Consider the following 19,937-nt stretch of genomic DNA (forward strand, 5'->3'; position numbering starts at 1 on the left):
CACCCTCTGTGTAAAAACCTTGCCTCTTACATCTCCTTTAAACCTGCCCCCTCCCCCTTTTTAGGTATGTGCAAAGTTAATTCTTAAAAGCTATATTAATAATTTCTAGTTTGTATTGTTTCTAGTTCTTTAGTTAAATATGCCCATCCTCTATTTATCATCTTAATTTTCTAGCAATTAACCTCAAGTCAACACGAACCTCTCTCCCTATAATAAAAGCTTGTTTGAATTTGTCTTAGTTCAGTACCAGTTTCTCAGCCAGATGTCCCATTTTCTACAGCTTAGATATTAATAACCAATTATATTCTAAAAAAATCTGAATTAACTACTAGATATTCAGAACACTAACCACTAATTACAGTAAATGTGTTAGATATAATTTATATAATCATATATTGAAACAGAACAAGAAGTAGTCACTCAGCCTTTTGAGAATGTGGTCTTTGGTACAGGAATCCCTTCACCTTTTATATGCCTCCAGAAATTTTTCTTCTTCAAGTATGTATCTAATTAATTTTTGAATTTCAGTGTGAATCTGTATCCACCAGTGCATTCCAAATCCTGAACATTCATCACATTTATAAAATCATTGTCTCACCGCTGGTTCTTTTGCCAATTCTGTAAATTGGTGCCCTCTGGGTATCAACACTTAGACTAGTGGAAACCATTTCTCTTTACTTGCTCTATCATTTTAAATTTCATGCAATGTCCATCCACATCTACTTCAATGCATAAATTACATGTTCATAACTGTTTAGGAGCAAACAATCACTTGTAAGTACATAATTGAATCTTGGTGAAGAGGACGATACATGAAGTTTTTCACATGACACTCAACAGGCCAACACAAGGGGGCATGGTTTGACTTCCTGCAACTTCCTGAACTGCAAAGGAACTATTCAATCTCAAGTACACTTTCCATTTCTGAAGGAACCAGGACCAGATTTATGGGCTAGAAATGCAGAGCACTGTGGTAACAAAAATGAAAAAAGAAACAGAGTCGCAATCTGACTACATGGCTGATGATTTTTTACTTGCTTTTCATGAATTTCTCGGAGCAGTTGCTGCAAGTTCTCAAAGGGGATTATGAGCAGCCAGAGGCCGTTGTAGTACACATTGGTACCAACGACAGAGGCAGAGAAATGGATGAGCTTCTGCAGAATGAATATAGGAGGGTAGGCAGGAGATTAAAAAGCAATCTCATGATTACATCCAGTGCCACATGTTGGAGGATAGGGAAGATTAATGAGTGGCTGAGAAGGTGGTATAGGGGGCAGGGATTCCGATTTTTGGAACATTGGGATCTCTTATGAATCAGAAATGATCTCTACAAGAGAGGTGGGTGACACCTGAACTCAAAGGGTTTCAATATCCTGGCAGGGAAATTTGCTAGTGCTTTAAACTAGTATGAAGGTAGGATGGAGGGATCCTAAGCAGTCACGAGGAAAGAGAGAAGATTGAGGATGATTCAGAAATTAAAGTGTGCCAATTAAATAGGCAAGGCAGGCAAGAGCATGGCAAAGAATGAGGTAAGACTGAAGAACTAAACCGATGCATTTCAGTGCAAGAGGCCTGACAAGGAAGGCAAATGATCTCAGGACATGTTTGGGAACATGAGACTGGGATAGCAATAGTTATTACAGAAATATGGCTGATGGAGGGATAGGATGAGCAGCTCAATGTTCCTGGATGCTATAGGAAGGATAGAAGTGGAGGCAAGAGAGGAGGGAGATTGGCAATTTAGATCAGAGTAAACATTACTGTTGGACTGAGAGAAGATATTCCAGGGGGATCATCCAATGAAGCTATTTGTGTGGAACTGAGAAATAAGGAGGGATTGATCACCTTGATGGGATTGTACTATAGGCCCCGCAATAGTCAGAAGTAAATTGAGGAGCAAATATGTCAGGAGATCTCAGCTATCTTTAGGCTTGTAATTGCGAGGGATTTTAACTTTCCAAACACACATTGGGTCTACCACAGTGCCTGAATGAGAAGGAATTTGTTTAGTGTGTTCAAGAAAATTTTCTTTACCAAAATGTTCCTACGAGAGAAGAGGCAAAGCTCGACCTTCTCTAGGGAAATAGGCAAGTGACTGAGGTGCTAGTGGGGGAGCGCTTTGGGACCAGTGACTATAATGCTATTAATTTTAAAATAGTTATGGAAAAGAATTGGCCTTGTTTAAAAGTTAAAAGTTCTAAACTTGAGCATTGCCAGTTTTGACCATATTAGGAACTTTGAAATTTGATTGGGGTCGGCTGGTCGCAGATAAAGAGACGACTGGGAAGTGGGAGGCTTTTAAAAGTGAGATGACGAGAGTTTAGTATGTTCCTGTCAAAATGAGGGGCAAGGCTGGTAGGAGTAGGGCACACTGGATGACTGGAAATATTGAGACTATGATCAAGAAAAAGGAGGAGGCACCTCAGACAAAGACAAGTAAATCCCTTGCGGAGAATAGGGGCATACGTAAAAAGGATATCAGGACGACAAAAGGGGGATATGAGATAGCTTTGGTCGATAAGGTTAAGAGAAATCCATAGAGATTCTGCAAGTACATTAAGGGCAAAAGAACAATGAGGGAGAGAGTACGGCCCCTTAAAGATCAACAAGGCGGTCTACATTTAGAACCTCAGGAGATGGGCGAGATACTGAATAAATATTTCATGTTAATATTTACGTGGAAAACAACATTGAAGCGAGAGAACATTTAGAAATAAATAGTGAGGCCTTGAAATCAGTCCACATTACGGAAGAGGACGTGCTGGAGTCATAAAACACAAAGTTGATCACCCCCAGGGACCTAATCAAGTGGATCCCAGGACATTGTGGGAAGCTAGGTAAGCAATTGTGGGGGCCCTTGCAGAGATATTTGTATCATGTTCAGCCAAGGCGAGGTTCCAGAAGTCTGAATGTGACAAACGTTGTGCCTTTATTTCAGAAAGGTTGCAAGGAAAAGCTACAGAACTACAGACCAGTGAGTCTGATGTCAATGGTGGGTATATTGTGGGAGAGGATTCTAAGACAAAAGATTTGATTGCATTTGGACAGGCAATGACTGAATAGGGATGGTCAGCATGGTTTTGCGCATTGGAAATTTTATTTCATAAATTTGATTTTTTTGAAGACGTGACCGAGAAAATGATGAAGGCAGAGCAGGAGACATCATCTACATAGACTTTAGCAAGGCCTTCGAAAGGTTTGTATGGTTGATTGATTCGTAAGATTAGAACACATGGAATACAAAATTGGCATGAAGGTAGGAGACTAGGAGTGATGGTGGAAGATTGTTTGATGTGCTGGAGACCTGTAATCAGGTTGAGGTTCTGGACGTAGATTTGCTCGCTGAGCTGGAAGGTTCATTTCCAGATGTTTCATCACCCTACTAGGTGATGTTGTCTGTATAGGGTCTTTCAAGTTCATTAGCTGCTGTTTTAGTGTGTTGGTGGGTTTGTGGGATACCATGATAGAAAGCAGGAATTATCAGCAGTGCTTCGCCCAGAGGCGCACTGAAGATGTTACTGAGTAAGGTGACGAACGTCTGGAAATGAACCTTCCAGCTCAGCGAGCAAACCTACATCCAGAACTCAACCTGAGCTACAAATCTTCTCAAAACCCGCTAAGACCTATGGGTGCAATATACTAAAAATGGCCCAAAAATGGGAAACAAATGCCATCTGACAGAGTGCCACCTGTGAACAGATGTACTTCCTGCATGAATGCCTAAGAAAACAGGTACTACCTAAATGTCTTAAATACAAACCTCCCCCTAACACCCCACTAAACAAAAGAATAACAGAGCAAAACAGCTGCAGAATGCTTAGAGAAATGAGTAATGATGCCCACAACAGTCTCCGTAAATATAACTGGGAAATTTTGCACCAAAACTCTTTACTCATTAATGCAACAGACCATAAATGGACAGACACAGTACAACAAACCATTGATATTAGACAGTGACAAACACTGAAAATGAAAAAAACTAGACCTACAGAAAAAAAACTAGACAAACTTACACAAAGTAACAACACTGACAACACAGAAGCACGGATAAAAAACTTATCTGACCAACCCTTAACAGACACTGAAAAAGCCGTCTTAGTAAGAGGATTAAATTACAACTGCCAGGATACGGACAAGAAAGATTTCTTAGCAGCATTAGAAACAACACTAAAGGACAACCAACTCACAGAAGAAACCCAGCAAACTATCAGACAGGTAGTCGCACCAACATTAAGCAGAAAAAAGGAAGGAAACACACTCAATACACAGGAAAGGAAAGCACTGGAAAGACTAAAAAAAGATAAAAACATTGTTATCTACCTGCAGACAAAGGACGTTTGACAGTCATTCTAAATCAAAGCGACTACATTGAAAAAGCGAATGCACTACTTACAGATACCAACACTTACCAACATGTGGCGATAGACCTGGCCTACAACTAGAGAACTGAATCACAGCCCTACTCTAAAAACCTCAGAAATTTGGAGAAATAAATAAGACCAACTTCCAAAAAATGAGACCAGACGGATCCAACAAACCACACTTCTACGGATTACCCAAAATTCACAAACCAGGAGCCCCCCTCAGACCCATAGTCTCGCTCCCTGGAGCACCAATTACAGATTGGCCAAGGAGTTACACCAACGACTAAAACACTTAGTAGAAGACTCACACCACTCCATCCACTCCACCCAAGAATTCCTGAATTCCTAAGATAGAAGAGGATGAAATAATGGCCACCTTTGATGTAACAGACCTGTTTACATCAATCAGCATTAACCTGGCCAAGGAAACACTGCCTACACTATTAGAAGACCCAAGGACACATACACCAAACACCACTATCTTCATCAGCAAGGACAGCATTGTCAAGCTAGTGGATCTATGCCTTACCACACACTTCATCTTCAACAATAAAACCTACAGACAAACCAACAGAATACCCATGGGATCTCCAATATCAGCGTTCTTAGCAGAGACAGCAATGCAAGACTCAAACAAACAGCTCTGCTAACCATCCAACCCAAACTTTGGTCGGCTATGTGGATGACACCTTTGTCATCACTAACCAAAACAAATTAGAGGAAACCTTCAAGACCATCAATAGTACCTGTACTGGCATAAAATTCACGAAAGAGGAGGAAAACAACAACAAACTGCCATTCCTAGATGTCACAATAGAGCGAACAGCCAATGGGGAACTTCAAACAGAAAAACAACACATATGGACCAATTTGAACTACAGAAGCAATCACCCTAATATCCACAGACGAAGCTATATCAGAACATTATTCCAGCAAGCCACCATACACTGCAGCATAGAGCAATTATACAGAGCAGAGGAAAATCACCTATACAGTGTATTCAAAAAGAACTGGTACCCAATGAACACAGTCCGCAGATTTCTCAGCAACAAACCCAAACAGAAAAAATACGTCCAGAAACCCTAGCCACTCTCTCATACATCAAAGACGTCTCGGAAATGACTGCCAGACTACTCAGACTTCTTGGCATCATGGTAGCCCACAAACCCACCAACACACTAAAACAGCAGCTAGTGAACTTGAAAGACCCTATACAGACAACAAGCAAAACTAATGTTATTTACAAAATATCGTGCAAGGACTGACACAACACTACATTAGACAAACAGGCAGAAAACTAGCCACCAGGATACACAAACATCAACTAGCCACAAAACAACATGACCCTCTCTCATTAGTATCCTTACATACAGATGAGGAAGGACACCACTTCAACTGGGACAACACATCCATCCTAGGACAAGCCAAACAGAGACACGCATGAGAATTCCTAGAGGCATGGCATTCCAACCAGAACTCTATCAACAAACACATCGAGTTAGATCCCATCTACCACCCCCTGAGAAAAAGAAAAAGAAATGATATCACCACAGGAAATGACATCACGATCCCAAAGAAACCCAAACATATAAATAGAAAGCAGGAATCATCAATAGTGCTTCGCCCGGAGGCCCACTAAAGATGTTAACTAGCAGGGTGATGAAACGTCTGGAAATGAACCTTCCAGCTCAGCGAGCAAACATACATCCAGAACCTCAACCTGAGCTACAAATCTTCTCAAAACTCGCTATCAGGGATTGATGCTGGGACCACGGTTAATTATCATTGTTCAAATGATTTAGATGAGACTATAGGAAGCATAGTTAGTAAGTTTGTGGATGACATCAAAATTGGTGGTATAGTGGACAGTGAAGCTGGTTATCGAAGAGTACAATGGGATCTTATCAGCTGGGCCAATGGGGCTGAGGAGTGGCAAATGGGGTCTAATTTAGCTAAATGTCAGGTATTGCATTTTGGGAAGACAAACCAGGACAGGATTTACACAGTTAATGGTAGGGCCCTGGGGTGTGTTGTCGAACAGGCAGACATAGGGGTTCAGATACATAGTTCTTTGAAAGTAGCTTCATAGGTAAGGTGGTAAAGAAGGCATTTGGCATGCTTGCGGTCATTGATCAGAGCATTGAATGTTGGACTTGGGATGTTATGTTGCAGCTGTATAGAACATTGCTGAGGCCACGTTAGAATACTGTATACAGTTTTAGCTACCTGCTATAGGAAAGATATTAGTAAGTTGGAAAGGGTGCAGAAAAGATTTACAAGGACGTTACTGGGCTGGAGGGTTGAAGTTATCAGGGGAGACTGGAGCAGAAGAGGCTAAGGAGTGATCTTATAGAGGTTTATAAAATCATGAGCGGCATAGATAAGGTGAACAGCAAATGTCTTTTCTCTGAGGTAGGGACGTTCAAAACTGGAAGGCATGGTTTTAAGGTGACAGAGGAAAATTTAAAAGGGATCTGAGGGGTAACTATTTCACATAGAAAATGGTGTATATATGGAATGAACTGCCAGATGAAGTGGTAGGTGCAGGTACAGTTGCAAAATTTAAAATACATTTGGATAGGAACATGAATAGGAAAGGTTTAGAGGGATATGGGCCAAATGCAAACAGGATTAGTTTAGTTTGGGTAACCTAGTTGGCATGGACTAGTTGGACCAAAGGGTCTGTTCCGTGGTATATGACTCTATAGCTCTATGAATGTTTGTATTATTGCCCAGTACTGTTTTCACCACTCTGTGAGATATGGGTGCCAAAGGAATCTTGTGTGCCACCAACTTTATCTTGAAGATAAGATGTATCATAAAAAGTGAAGTGAATGTTGACAGGGGGCACACAGACACAAGATGGCTGCTGAGCTAGAAGTTGGTCACTTAGCACACAAGATGGCCACTGAGCCATTATATGGGAAAACACAGCAAAGCATACACAGATACTGCCTGAGGCTAACAGGATAGCAGCACAATAGACACAGAACATAAATGATTAGTTTAGGCAGGTTGGGGAGAGAATACACATCAGTAATGTCTACTGCCCGCCAAAGTTTCTGAGTCCAGCTACCATCTCCAATAGAAATGTTAACCACCTAAGACTGCTTGTATACAAGTGTTAATACTTCAGATTTGCAGTAATGGAAAACGATTTTCCTTCTCAGGAAGAACAATCACGACCAATTACTGCAGCAATGGACTTCCGAGTAGCTGCAGAAACTGGCAATGATTCTGTAATGTTTTCTGTAAACAAACCATGCTGTACAAACAAAGACTCGATACTTGAAATATTATACCATGAAATGTATAAAATATCATGACGTGCTCCGAGGGTGAGAGAAGGCTCGCTGCTGACAGCCGTGCTGGCGGACATCTCTCTCTCTCTCTCCCCAGAGCTCCAGTATTTCCTTGTACCATAAACTCTGTCGTTGAATCCCTATTCTGACTCCGATGCTGGTGATTTTCCCCACAACAACTGGCACTGTGAGCAGGGTCTCCTATTCCTGGTGCTCTGGTCAAAAGGGCTTGATCGGGGAGCCAGGGTAAGAGACACTTTGAATTTGAAAATGGGAAGAGTCAGACCAGGCTAAAGACACAGTTTAAAAGGGTATACCATTGTAACGTATAACCTGTGCGATAGTACTGGGTTGTGTATAAGTGCATGCCTGTGGAGCATAAGTGGGAAAGTGTACTAACTGGTGTGATAACCAGCTGCTTGTGCTGAAACGACCAGAGGATGAGGTACTGCCTGCCTCAAAAACCCTGCCCTAAAACGGTTGTTCAGAGGGCTAGCCCCCCACACGATGGTTGGGAATTGAAGCATCAAGGGCACTAGCAGTTGTGAAGCACAAGTGGCAAATGTGGGTAACGTTGGACTCTGTAGGGGTGAGGATTGCAGAGTGCAGTTAGAGCCTAGTCGAAGGTTGGGTGCAATCTGTTATTGTGTTTTCAATTGAAGTGGTGAGGAAAAGAAGCTGATCACTCTGACCAAACCTCCAGTGGAGCAGCACGTTACCGAGGTGGGAAGTGTGGACACTGTGAGTAATCATCATATTCTGTCAGTCTGTAGTAGAACAGCCGAGCTTGAATAGCGGCGGTGGCTGGGAGGGTAAAAAGTCCCCCCAGTAGAGAGTACACCAGGGTAGAGGTAGGTTTCTGGGCCTATCGGATGGTGTTGGAACAGTAGAGGTGGCCGGGAGGGCAGAGGAGTGCCAGTGAACAGCACACCGTAATGAACCAAAATTCCCAGCCGATTGATAGGTACCAACTAGCAGTGGTGGCCAGGAGGGTAGAGAATTCCCGTCGGTAGAGAACATACCTTGCTAGGAGGCTGCTACGGCCATACGGGTACTGGGGCAGTATTAGTCGTCAGTGGGTAGAGAAGTCCCAGTGGATAAGGACACTTACTGTTGGTGGTATCCAGGGGTACACAATCTGCGAGATGGCAGATCGGGATTTTAAAGGGGATGCTGCAGGTACCCTTATTGAGAAATACAAAACAAATGGACTAGTGCTGACAGAACAGATGAAGAAAGGGGGTTGGGACCCATCCCAGACATTAGAATAGCAGCGGAATTTGATTAATAAAGCAAAACAAAAGAAAACTAAAAAGGTGTAATATCAGTGTACCAACTAGCAGGCCTAACTGAACAAGTAGGTGCCTCCACTAGCAGGTGGAGAAAAGGCCAAGAACGAAATGAGGAGCTGGAGGATGGGATAAAGCAGCTGAAACAAAGATTAGAAAAAGTACAGGAGGAAAGGGAGGCTGACTTTTTCCCCTCCTACGAAACTGTACAGCAGGGATCAACTGCTCCCTCAGCAGAGCAGGAGATGCAAGAATATAATCTAGCGCCAATCACTAGAGGGGGGAACAGAGTTGCAGCCAAAAGCAAACTATAACCCTTTACCCTGGGAGAAAGATCATGGCCTCCGTGGGCAAATTACAGCCCTGAAGTGCAAACACAAGGTTCTGGGAAGAGCTAGACAGTATATGGGTTGAGCACCAACTGCACTTGAGGGATATACATCAGCTGGTCCAGGCAGCCTGCCCAGCAGACAAATGGAGACAGGTAGCTGGCGGACCCGAAGCTACAGCAGCCCGTGACTTTTGGGGTGGACACATGTTGTTGCCCTTACAGCTGAGATAGATGCCCAGCCGGCACCCTTCGCCCATTTTAAAGAGGAGATCCAGCGGGTATTAGGAAATTCTCTCACGAGCTGGAGCAAAATCACAATCACTAAACAGCCCAAAAGGGAAGGAGCCTCTGAATATAGGGAATGATTATTTAGGTATAGCAGGAGTGCTCAGGTCAAGCAAACCCAGATCGTGGGGACCAGGCATTCATTTGGGCTTTCTAGGACCCATTCATCCATCCTGAAAATGGGAGTGATAACGCCCCAAAATTATGACGACCTGGTAGAGTGACCTAGCAGGGTGCAGGAGGCAGAAGCTCCCACGATGAAATCAAAACCCAACAGAGAAGTCAACTGGAATGGAGGCGAAGGCAGAATCAAACTATTCTGCCACAACTGTGACCGACAGGGACACCTTGCCAGAGACTATAGGGCCCCACAGGCAAGGAATAGGACAAGGAAAGTACTGCAGTCACTGCAATAGAGCAAATCATACAGAGGTAGTGTGCTGGGAAAAGCGTGGGCAACCCCCATCAAACACCAGTTGAGAATCCAAGCACTGCTGAGCACCAGCGAACAGCCAAATGAGGCTGTAGTAATAAAAATCAAAGCGCACCAAAGGAGCCAGGGAAGGATAGTCCATAATGGCTGAAATTTAAAGGGAACCAAGCTGCAGACTGAGCAGCCCAGCGAACCTTAGAGCAGGAAACCATTGATGAGGTTCCAACAGCAACTATTGAAATAACGGAAGATGCTATTCACATACAGCAGCTGCAGGAGGACACCCCACAGGCAGAGAGAGAGATGGAAAATGCAGGGAGCACTTAAAGTGGAGGATGGTGTCTGGAGGCAAGAAGACAAGATGGTAGCACCAGCGTGCATACAAAACACCTTGTTCGAGCTGCACCACGGGCTCTCACATACAGGCAGGGAAGCTATGATAGCAAGTCTAGGGAGAGGGTGGTGGTGGAAGGGAATGGGAAGAGATATAGCCAAACACTGCCGCAGATGCATGGTTTGCACACAACACAACCCAGGTAGGCCCACAAAAGTTAGGATTGGACACCAACCGAGGTCAAGGGGACCCTGGGAACACCAACTACCACCTTCCCATGGGAAAACGTGCTGCATGGTCATCATAGACCAGTTCACCCGATGGGTAGATGCATTCTCCACCAAGAACTGTACCACTGCCACTGGAGCCAGGATTCTAGCAAAGGAGGTAACCCCGAAGTGGGGGTATCTCTACAGACCAACTCCGATCAAGGGACACATTTCACAGGCAAAGTTATGAAAACAGGATGCCAGCTACTAGGGATAAAACAAAACTTTTGTATCCTCTATCACCCCCAGATCTTAGGAATGGTAGCGAGAATGAACAAAACCCTTAGAAATGCTTTAGCTAAGGCCATGCAGACATCAGGGAGGTCATGGGCCAAAGTGCTGCCAGCTGTACTAATGAAATTAAGAGACACCACGAATCAGCCAACCGGACTAACATTCTACGAATTAATGACCAGGCGAGCAATTACCAGACACCACTATAATGGGTGGGACCGATATATGTACCACTAAAATATGTACTAGAATTAAGCACCCAACTAAAAGGGATGCGTAAATTAGTAAATGAGAGACAAAAACAAAAGGACAAGGCAGGGGAACTCAAAATCTTCCCTGAGCTCCCAGCAGCTGGGAGCTGCGTCCTCCTACGAACCGGGCCTGACAACTCGGCTTTTCCCCAAAATAGAATCGGCCGTAGAAAGTTATAATCAGTGGTGACACCCGCGCCTATATAGACATTAGGGAAAGAGGAACGTGGAATCACTGGACCCAACTCGAACCGTATAAGGACTCCTATGAACGAACTAATATGATTGACCATCCCCCAGGCACAGACAGGAACTGTGAGCAAGACAGTGAGCAAGGGGAGAGCACCGTGACCACAACCTAGCAAACCACCCAGAGGCATGGGTAAAACTACTGACAAGGACAGAAATCACCTACTGCTGCCGACCTCCGGGTACCATTGTAAAAGAAAGGGACACTGACTGTTAACATCATTTAACTTTAATCATGTACTTACGAGAGTGTGTACTACTGTTTCGGAAGCCTGTCAGGATTTGAGAACAACCTCTTTTAAAAACCCAGCTAAATTTACATGGGAATTACCCACTGGTGCGATCGGTCGAATCTATATTTGTGGCCACCCCTGTGTGGACCCCTCGCGACTTATACACAATAGACACCTCGGGCGTGCCATGGAAGGGAGAGCCAGGGAAATACAAAAGGGGACTCCAGGGTAGGTGTGTGGAATTGGTCAAACCCACCGGCCCATGGGGTTGGGCGCACCAACAGGGGGAGGGAAAGACCTATATAAACATCGCTGATTACCCACTCTGTTTCATGGGGCAGGGATGGAGATGTGTTTATGCCGTGGTACTGAGAAACAGTTCATGTGTGCAGACACAACGTGCTCACCAGCACTGTACAATCACCCAGAGACAACTTCCGTGCAACCTGCAGCGAACAGGCATGCTTGAAGGTGACCACGGGAAGGCAGTTTATATACAGACAGTGCAATGACACTCACGTAAGCTCTGTCACATGGACATACCGGTTTGATACCTACCAGCTGGGGGGAGCAAACGGGGAGTCAGAGGCAAGATGGGAAGACAAACAGGAACAGGAACAGGACACTGTATGCTATTGGGCAGCGAGGGGATTCGTTTTCTTATTTAAGGGGATTTACACTACTGACACACCAAACCTCCTGAACCTTTTCGCAGTAGGAATGATAGGACCCCTCGCTGTACCATGCCCCAGTCGGGGATATGTTCGGAGAAGGATAGTGGCCCGCTCCATCAGCCAGGAATCCTGCCCTGATTTGCAGATCCCCACCACACTGGGATCATCATTGCAGTACAGGTTTTGGGGATCTCTGTTTTTGAGGGGCCGGCAGGGGTCATCAGCGCGAAAAACCAAAACTATATATTTTCCCCCCTTCCCCCCTGACACAGTCAATGAGAAGAGTCCTTGTACACACACGCACACACACTGATCCAGCTCGCTCAAGAGCCAGCTCTCAGACACCTCTGACAGTCTTTTCATTTTTTTACCACCTCCCCCCACCCCTCCCCCACACTACCGCCTAACTGCGGTGGTGCTTATTTTTCCCTCAGCACCCATGTCGTGTGTGTGCAGGTGTGAGACACAGTGAAAGACACAAAGTGCACAAATCTTTATTCAAATTTCCACCACCAGGAAGAAAAGAAACAGCGGAGTGGCCTGTGACAAGTAGTGCCCTTCACATCAAAGGGCAATGCTGTGTGATCAAATAGTGAAGGGGAGGGCAGGGATCAACCAAAACTATATTGTGTGTGGATTGACAATCTCAGGGAACAATACACCATAGGCTCTACAAGCAATCAATGGTGAATTGGCTGAACTCAGACTTTACGCACTTCAGACACATTACGTGATGGATTATCAGTTATCCCAGCAAGGGGGAGTATGTGCAATCATTGGTGACAAGTGTATAACCTATGCCATTAACGATTCTTACAATGTTACACAGAAAATCAAAAACATTTGGGACCAGCTAGATTACTTCAGACAAGGTGCCACAGGAGGAGATAGCTGGCTAGAATGGCTGGTAGGCAAATCCTGGGGACGCTATTTGACACACGGGATTGTTCTCCTTAATTCACTCATACTGGTATTTTGCCTAGGCCTCGGATGTTTAAAACTTTGCAGTAAGGTGCTACTGATGCGGGCCATGCCAGGAGCAAGAGTCATCACAGAAGAGCCCCCAACGAAACTCACATTCCTTAACACCCCTCGGGATGAGGAGACCTTAGAAAAGGTCTATATGTGAGTTGGGTGGTCTATGGAAGATCTCCAAAGTCGCCTCCTTGACCACAAAGTGGGGAGTGAAGTGGGAGTTGACACAGGGCATGCTGACATGGGGCACACAGACACAAAATGGCCACTGAGCCATAAGTTGGTCACTTAGCACACAAGATGGCCACTGAGCCATTACATGGAAAACTACAGCAAAGCATGCACAGATACTGCCTGAGGCTAACAGGATGCCAGCAAAAGACACAGAACATAGATGATTAGTTTAAGGCGGGAGGGGGAGAGAATACACATCAGTAATGTCCACTCCCACCGAAGTCATAGAGTCATAGAGATGTACAGCACAGAAGCAGACCCTTCTATCCAACTCGTCCATGCCAACCAGATGTCCCAATCCAATCTAGTCCCACCTGGCAGCACCTGGCCCATATCCCTCCAAACCCTTCCTATACATATACCCATCCAGATGCCTTTTAAATGTTGCAATTGTACTAGCCACCATTACATCCTCTGGAAGCTCATTCCATACATGTACCATCCTCTGAATGGAAAGTTGCCCCTTAGGTCTTTTATATCTTTCCCCTCTCACCCTAAACATATGCCCTCTAGTTCTGGACTCCCCCATCCCAGGGAAAATACTTTGTCTATTTATCCTATCCATGCCCCCCATGATTTTATAAACCTCTATAATGTCATCCCTCAGTCTCCAACACTCCAGGGAAAACAGCCTATTGAACCTCTCCCTATAGCTCAAATCCTCCAAACCTGGCAACAACCTTGTAAATCTTTTCTGAATCCTGTCAAGTTTCACAACATCTTTCCGATAGGAAGGAGACCAGAATTGCAAGCAATATTCCAACAGTGGCCTAACCAATGCCCTGTACAGCAGCAACATGACTTCCCAACTCCTGTACTCAATACTCTGACCGATAAAGGAAAGCATATCAAGTCCTTCTTCACTATCCTATACCTGCGACTCCAATTTCAAGGAGCAATGCACATGCACCCCGAGGTTTCTTTGTTCAGCAAAACTCCCTAGGACCTTACCCTTAAGTGTATAAGTCCTGCTAAGATTTGCTTTCCCAAAATGCAGCACCTCACATTTATCTAAATTAAACTTCGTCTGTCACTTCTCAGCCCATTGGCCCATCTGGTCAAGATCCTGTTGTAATCTGCGGTAACCTTTTTCGCTGTCCACTACACCTCCAATTTTGGTGTCATCAGCAAACTTGTCTGAGTCCAGCCACCACCTTCAGTAGAAATGTTAACTACCTAAGACTGCTTGGAAATAGGTGTTCATACTTCAAATTTGCAGTAATGGAAAACGATTTTCCTTCTCAGGAAAAACGATCACGATCAATTACTGCAACAATTGACTTCCGAATAGCCGCTGAAACTGACAATGACTCTGTAATGTTTTCTGGAAACAAACCATGCTGTACAAACAAAGAATCGATACTTGAAATATTATACCATGAAATGTATAAAATATCATGACATGTGCTCCGAGGGTGAGAGAAGGCTCTCTACTGACAGCCGTGCTGGCGGATGCCTCTCTCCCCAGAGCTCCGGTTTCTTTGTACAATAAACTCGTCGTTGAATCCCGATTCTGACTCTGAGGCTGTGATTTTCACCATAACAAAAGGATTTACAATCATGAGTACTGAATACAAAAAAGACTCCACCATAAGCTGGCAGAATCCTCGATGTACTAAACGCACACAAGCAACTTAATCTCTGCATCTCAACCCAACTTCGGGAAATTAACATTTCCCATCCTGCCTAATGATGCCATCCCATGCAACACATTTCTCACCCTTGAGGATTGTCGAAGGCAGTAAGATTGTCTTCATTATCACAATTTCATAGGCAACGAGGGCAAAATATTTTTTGTTGTTACTGGTCTGGACAGCAACTGTTTTGGAAGGAATAGATGAGATGGGATAACTTGAAACCTTCACTTTGAGCTTCAGTATAAGAAACATATGCTACAATATGTAGAACTGTATACAATATAAAATACTATGGGATGAGGAGAATTTTTTTTACTCAGAGGATTGTGAACCTTTGGAATTCTCTACTACAGAGTACTGTGGAAGCTCAGTCTTTTGAGTATATTTACCATAGAGATTGATAGATTACCAATTATGCATGATGTACAGTGTTGTGGGGATAGAGTGGGTAAAAGGAATTGAAGAGTTCGTTAGGTATGATCGTATTGAATGGAGATGCAGGCTCAAGGGGTTAAATGTCCTTCTTCAGTATCCAAACAACTAGGGAGAATGAAGACGTGAAGGAAATTAGCATTAATAAAAGTTTGAACTGGAGGAATTATTGGACCTGACAGTGAATAAATCTCCACAACTTCACAGCTTACATCCTGGAGTATTGACGGTATTAGCTTTAGAAACAGGCAACGCACCAATGGTTATCTTCTCAAATTGTACAGATTCTGAAATGCTTCTGAAATAATGAAGTTAGCAAATGTCATCCTATTATTGAAGAAGGGAGTCAGATAGAGAAACAGGGAACTGCAGACCATTAACCTAACATCAGAAGTAGTGAAAAGGCTAGAATCTATTATAAAGGCTGTGATAAACAGCCAAGCAGATAAAAATCTGATTAGGTATAGTCAGCATGGGTTCATGAATAAAAATCATGTTTGATGCACCAATGAGTTTTGTTATAAAATTGTTACAAACTAAATTGATGAACGAGAGATGATGGATTTGATTTGATTTGATTTATTACTGTCACGTGTACTGAGGTACAATGAAAAGTTTTGTCTTACGAGCTTTACAAGCAGATCATACTATATAAGTGCATCAAGTTGCATATTCTATTTAGATTTTCAGAAGGCTTTTAATGCATAGGGGGCTGTTCAGAAAAATAAAAGCAGATGGGATAGGAGGTAATGTAATTAATGACTGACTGATAAACAGAAAGCAGAGTGGAAACAAAAGGGGAATTCTTAGGCATTGGGATACTGCAAGGATCAGTAGTTGTTCCCCAGTGACTCACAACATATGTGGGTGATTTGGAGGTGGGGATTAAGTATAGTATTTCCAAGCGATACAAAGCTAAATGAGAATGTCTGTTGTGAGAAAGATGTAAAGTTGTGTCATGGGGCTTTGAACAGGTTTAATGAATGGGCAAGAACACCACAGATGGAATATAATCTGGAAAAAAGTGAAGTTATCCGCTTTGGTAAGAGGAACAGATGCGCAGAATATCTCTTAAATGGTAGGGATTGGCATGTGTTGATGTACAAAGGAACCTCAGTATCATTGTCAATTAATATCTGAAGCCTAACATGCAAGTGCAGCAAGCTATTAGGAAAACTCTTGGAAAGTTGGTCTTTATTGCAAAAGATTTTGAGTACAGGAGTAATGAAGCCGTGCTTCAACTGCATGGGAGCTTGGTTACACAGCACATGAAGTACTGTGTGCAGTTTTGACCTCCTTATCTCAAGAAAGACATTATTCCCATAAGAGAGTGCAACAAAGATTCACTTGACTTGTCCCTGGGATGGAAGGACTGTCCTGTGAAGACACATTGGGTAAACTGGGCCTGTATTCCCTAGAGTTTCAAAGGATGTGCGGTGGTGATCTCATGGAAATTTACAAAATACATTGACAGCAATGGGGTGGGTAAAAAGCATTGAAGTGTTCTATCAACCATAACCAGATTGAATGGTCGGGCAGGCTCAACTGGCTGAAAGGCCGACTTCTGTTCTTATGTACCAACTGTCTGCAATGTGATACAATTTAAGATTTATCAAAGTTATGACAATATTGGCTTCATGGTAATTCCAATGTCAAGTAAGTCACTGTTTGGAGAAATGACAACACATTCATTTTTTTAAGCATTATAGAAAATATTTTAATTTACATTTTTTAAATTGTTCTAGTAAAGTTTAATAACCATATGGTAGCCCTTCAGTAAATGGGTAAAAGTTGGCAACTTATTTGGCAATAAGATTGAGCGTAGTTTAGCTACTGTCCTCATCACACAAACACCTTTCCAGTCAATGGGCCAATGGATGGTTATTATGGGATGAATTTTTGTTCCGATCAATTGTGCTAGATTTATTACTGCATTAATTGGCATTACTTAGACAAAATATGAAATGAATTTGATACTGTCTATAGATATCTTATGTAGAACCTAAATGATCTTTTCTGTTGTTTTGTTTGTTTTCCCTCACATTTAATCTTCTCCTGATCTCTTCTGAAAGGAGCGTGATTCATCCTGATGCAGAATACAATGGATTCCACTAATGTTCAAATAACCTGTTCTCATTTGTAATTTGGACAGCAAGTATCAAAAGGCTACTTAACCATTGTAGTTCAGCACACTTCAATGCAACCCCATCCTCATGCTATTTAGATTAGATTAGATTACTTACAGTGTGGAAACAGGCCCTTCGGCCCTTCGGCCCAACGAGTCCACACTGACCTGCCAAAGTGCAACCCACCCATACCCCTTTACGGTGTAATTTAGCATGGCCAACTCACCTGATCTGCACATCTTTGGACAGTGGGAGGAAACCGGAGCAAACCCGGGGAGAAAATGCAAACTCCACGCAGTCAGTCGCCTGAGTCGGGAATTGAACCCAGGTCTCTGGCGCTGTGAGGCAGCAGTGCTAACCACTGTGCCACCGTGCCACTATTTCTAGGCATTCTTACTTTCCAGGAGGTCTCATTTAAGTATCCAAGAGTGGATGAGATGTTTCTTCTATAATGACTTAGCAATGGGCAGGGACTGTTTACTCTGGAAAGTTGGAGGCTAAGGGGTGACCTTATAGAGATTTATAAAATCACAAGGGGCATGGATAGGGTAAATTGGCAAGGTCTTTCCATTGGGGTGGGGGAGTCCAAAACTAGATAGCATAGGTTTAAGGTGAGAGGGGAAAGATTTAAAAGGGACCTAAGGGACAACTTCTTCACACAGAGGATGGTGTGTGTATGGAATGAATGCCAGAGGAAATGGTGGAGGCTGGTACATCAACAACATTTAAAAGTCATCTGGTGGGTATTTAAAAGGAAGGTTTTAGAGGGATATGAGACAAGTGCTGCCAAATGGGACTGGATTAGGTTAGGATATCTAGCTGCCATGGACGAGTTGGACCGAAGGGTCTGTTTCAGTGTTGTACATCTCTATGACTCTAATGTCAAACTGTACTACACCTTATGTTATGCCAGCTGTCATTAACCTGTGCTCAGCATCATTTATGTGTTCTCCTTTCAATTGTAGTGTTATTGTAGACAGTAGAACACCAAAGTAATTTAACAAGCTGCAGTGCAATACTGCAGTGCAAAATCTGACAGATTGCAATATTCGGATTACTGACTTCTGCACCTTCTAAAATATTGTATCACTTTTAGAAGGTTTTCCCAAAATTTGAATGGATCATTGTAGTATTACAATTTTATAAATAATGTAATACTAAAGAGGGATATTAGATTTTTATGATGATGTTTCTGTTTTTACTCAAATCACCATATGGAATACATTTTGGCTCAAAACAAAAAAGAAGAAACTAATGAATCTTAATGCTAAAATTTGGAAACCCATTTCACATTTATTAATTGTATCTTGAGGTCACTGATAATTGCATTATGTAATTCTCATTACAAATTACTTCCATTTCACAATTTAAAAGCAATAATGCGACTGGTCTATTGCAAATCAATTTCAATTAATATGCAATTCTGATTTTAAAAAGCTCAGTGAAGATTGGTTTTCTGTCTAAAAGGAACTTCAGAATATCATACTACAACTAAATGACTATGCTACAATCCTGTTCAGCCTGGAGCATGATCTAATCTTAGTTCAATCACTATTTCTAACGAAGTCTATAGCAATGCAATATGTTCTGTTGAAATGCTCAATTTCCCTTATTTCCTCTCGCTACATATTTTGATGCATATTTAATCTAGACAAATTAACTTCTTGCTTACCTGTTTGACATGATGCCAGCAGTGTGGGAAGGGTAGTTTATGGATTGCTTGGACTTCCCCTGAGCTGGATGGGGTGGTCGGTTTTACAGCCTTGTTGATTTCATCCTCCACACCGTATCAGATCCTCCAGAAATTCCAGGTGGGTTTCCTGCAAGCTGAACACCCACTCTTCCAATCTCCCTCTAGCAAATTTTACTGATTTGCGAAATAATCGTTTTGCGTGCCTGCTGGCTTTGTTTTTAGGAGCTCCTGAACTTTCTTTCAAAGCTCAGCGTCTCTCCCACTTGCTCCTCCAAACTCCAGGGCAACCAGGACGCTGGCGCATGCGCAGTTTCAGCGCTGACGAGCGGCATGGCGATGCGGCCGTAATACGCATGCGCTGGGGTGGGATGGTGGTACGGCCCTAAGACGCATGCGCGGTTTTCGCACCGATGAGCAGCCTGAGGGTATGGCCAGGAAACGCATGCGTGATCTGCACCGCTCATTCCAGCATCGCCCAGGCAACCAGGAGCTGATCCAGGTTTTGACCATCTCACTTTGATTCGTTGTCGGCTGAGATCCACCCTCCCATTCTGGCACTTTCCCCTGCCACCGCAGGAACTGTAAAACCTGT

At 43.3% G+C, this 19,937-nt stretch overlaps 1 protein-coding gene across 2 annotated transcripts in view; it reads right to left on the reverse strand.

The window, feature by feature from the left end:
- iqca1 (IQ motif containing with AAA domain 1) overlaps window positions 1–19,627 on the reverse strand; it is a 155,043-nt gene extending 135,416 nt beyond the window's left edge. For both annotated transcript variants that reach the window (XM_072578749.1, XM_072578748.1), the window contains exon 1: window positions 19,325–19,627. In XM_072578749.1, coding sequence (XP_072434850.1) covers window positions 19,325–19,335 — 11 coding nt within the window. In that variant the 5' untranslated portion in view covers window positions 19,336–19,627. The remainder of the gene's footprint in view (window positions 1–19,324) is intronic.
- Window positions 19,628–19,937: the final 310 nt, after the last annotated feature.

The sequence above is a fragment of the Chiloscyllium punctatum genome, chromosome 10, assembly GCF_047496795.1.
Source record: "Chiloscyllium punctatum isolate Juve2018m chromosome 10, sChiPun1.3, whole genome shotgun sequence".
Taxonomy (NCBI): Eukaryota; Metazoa; Chordata; class Chondrichthyes; order Orectolobiformes; family Hemiscylliidae; genus Chiloscyllium; species Chiloscyllium punctatum.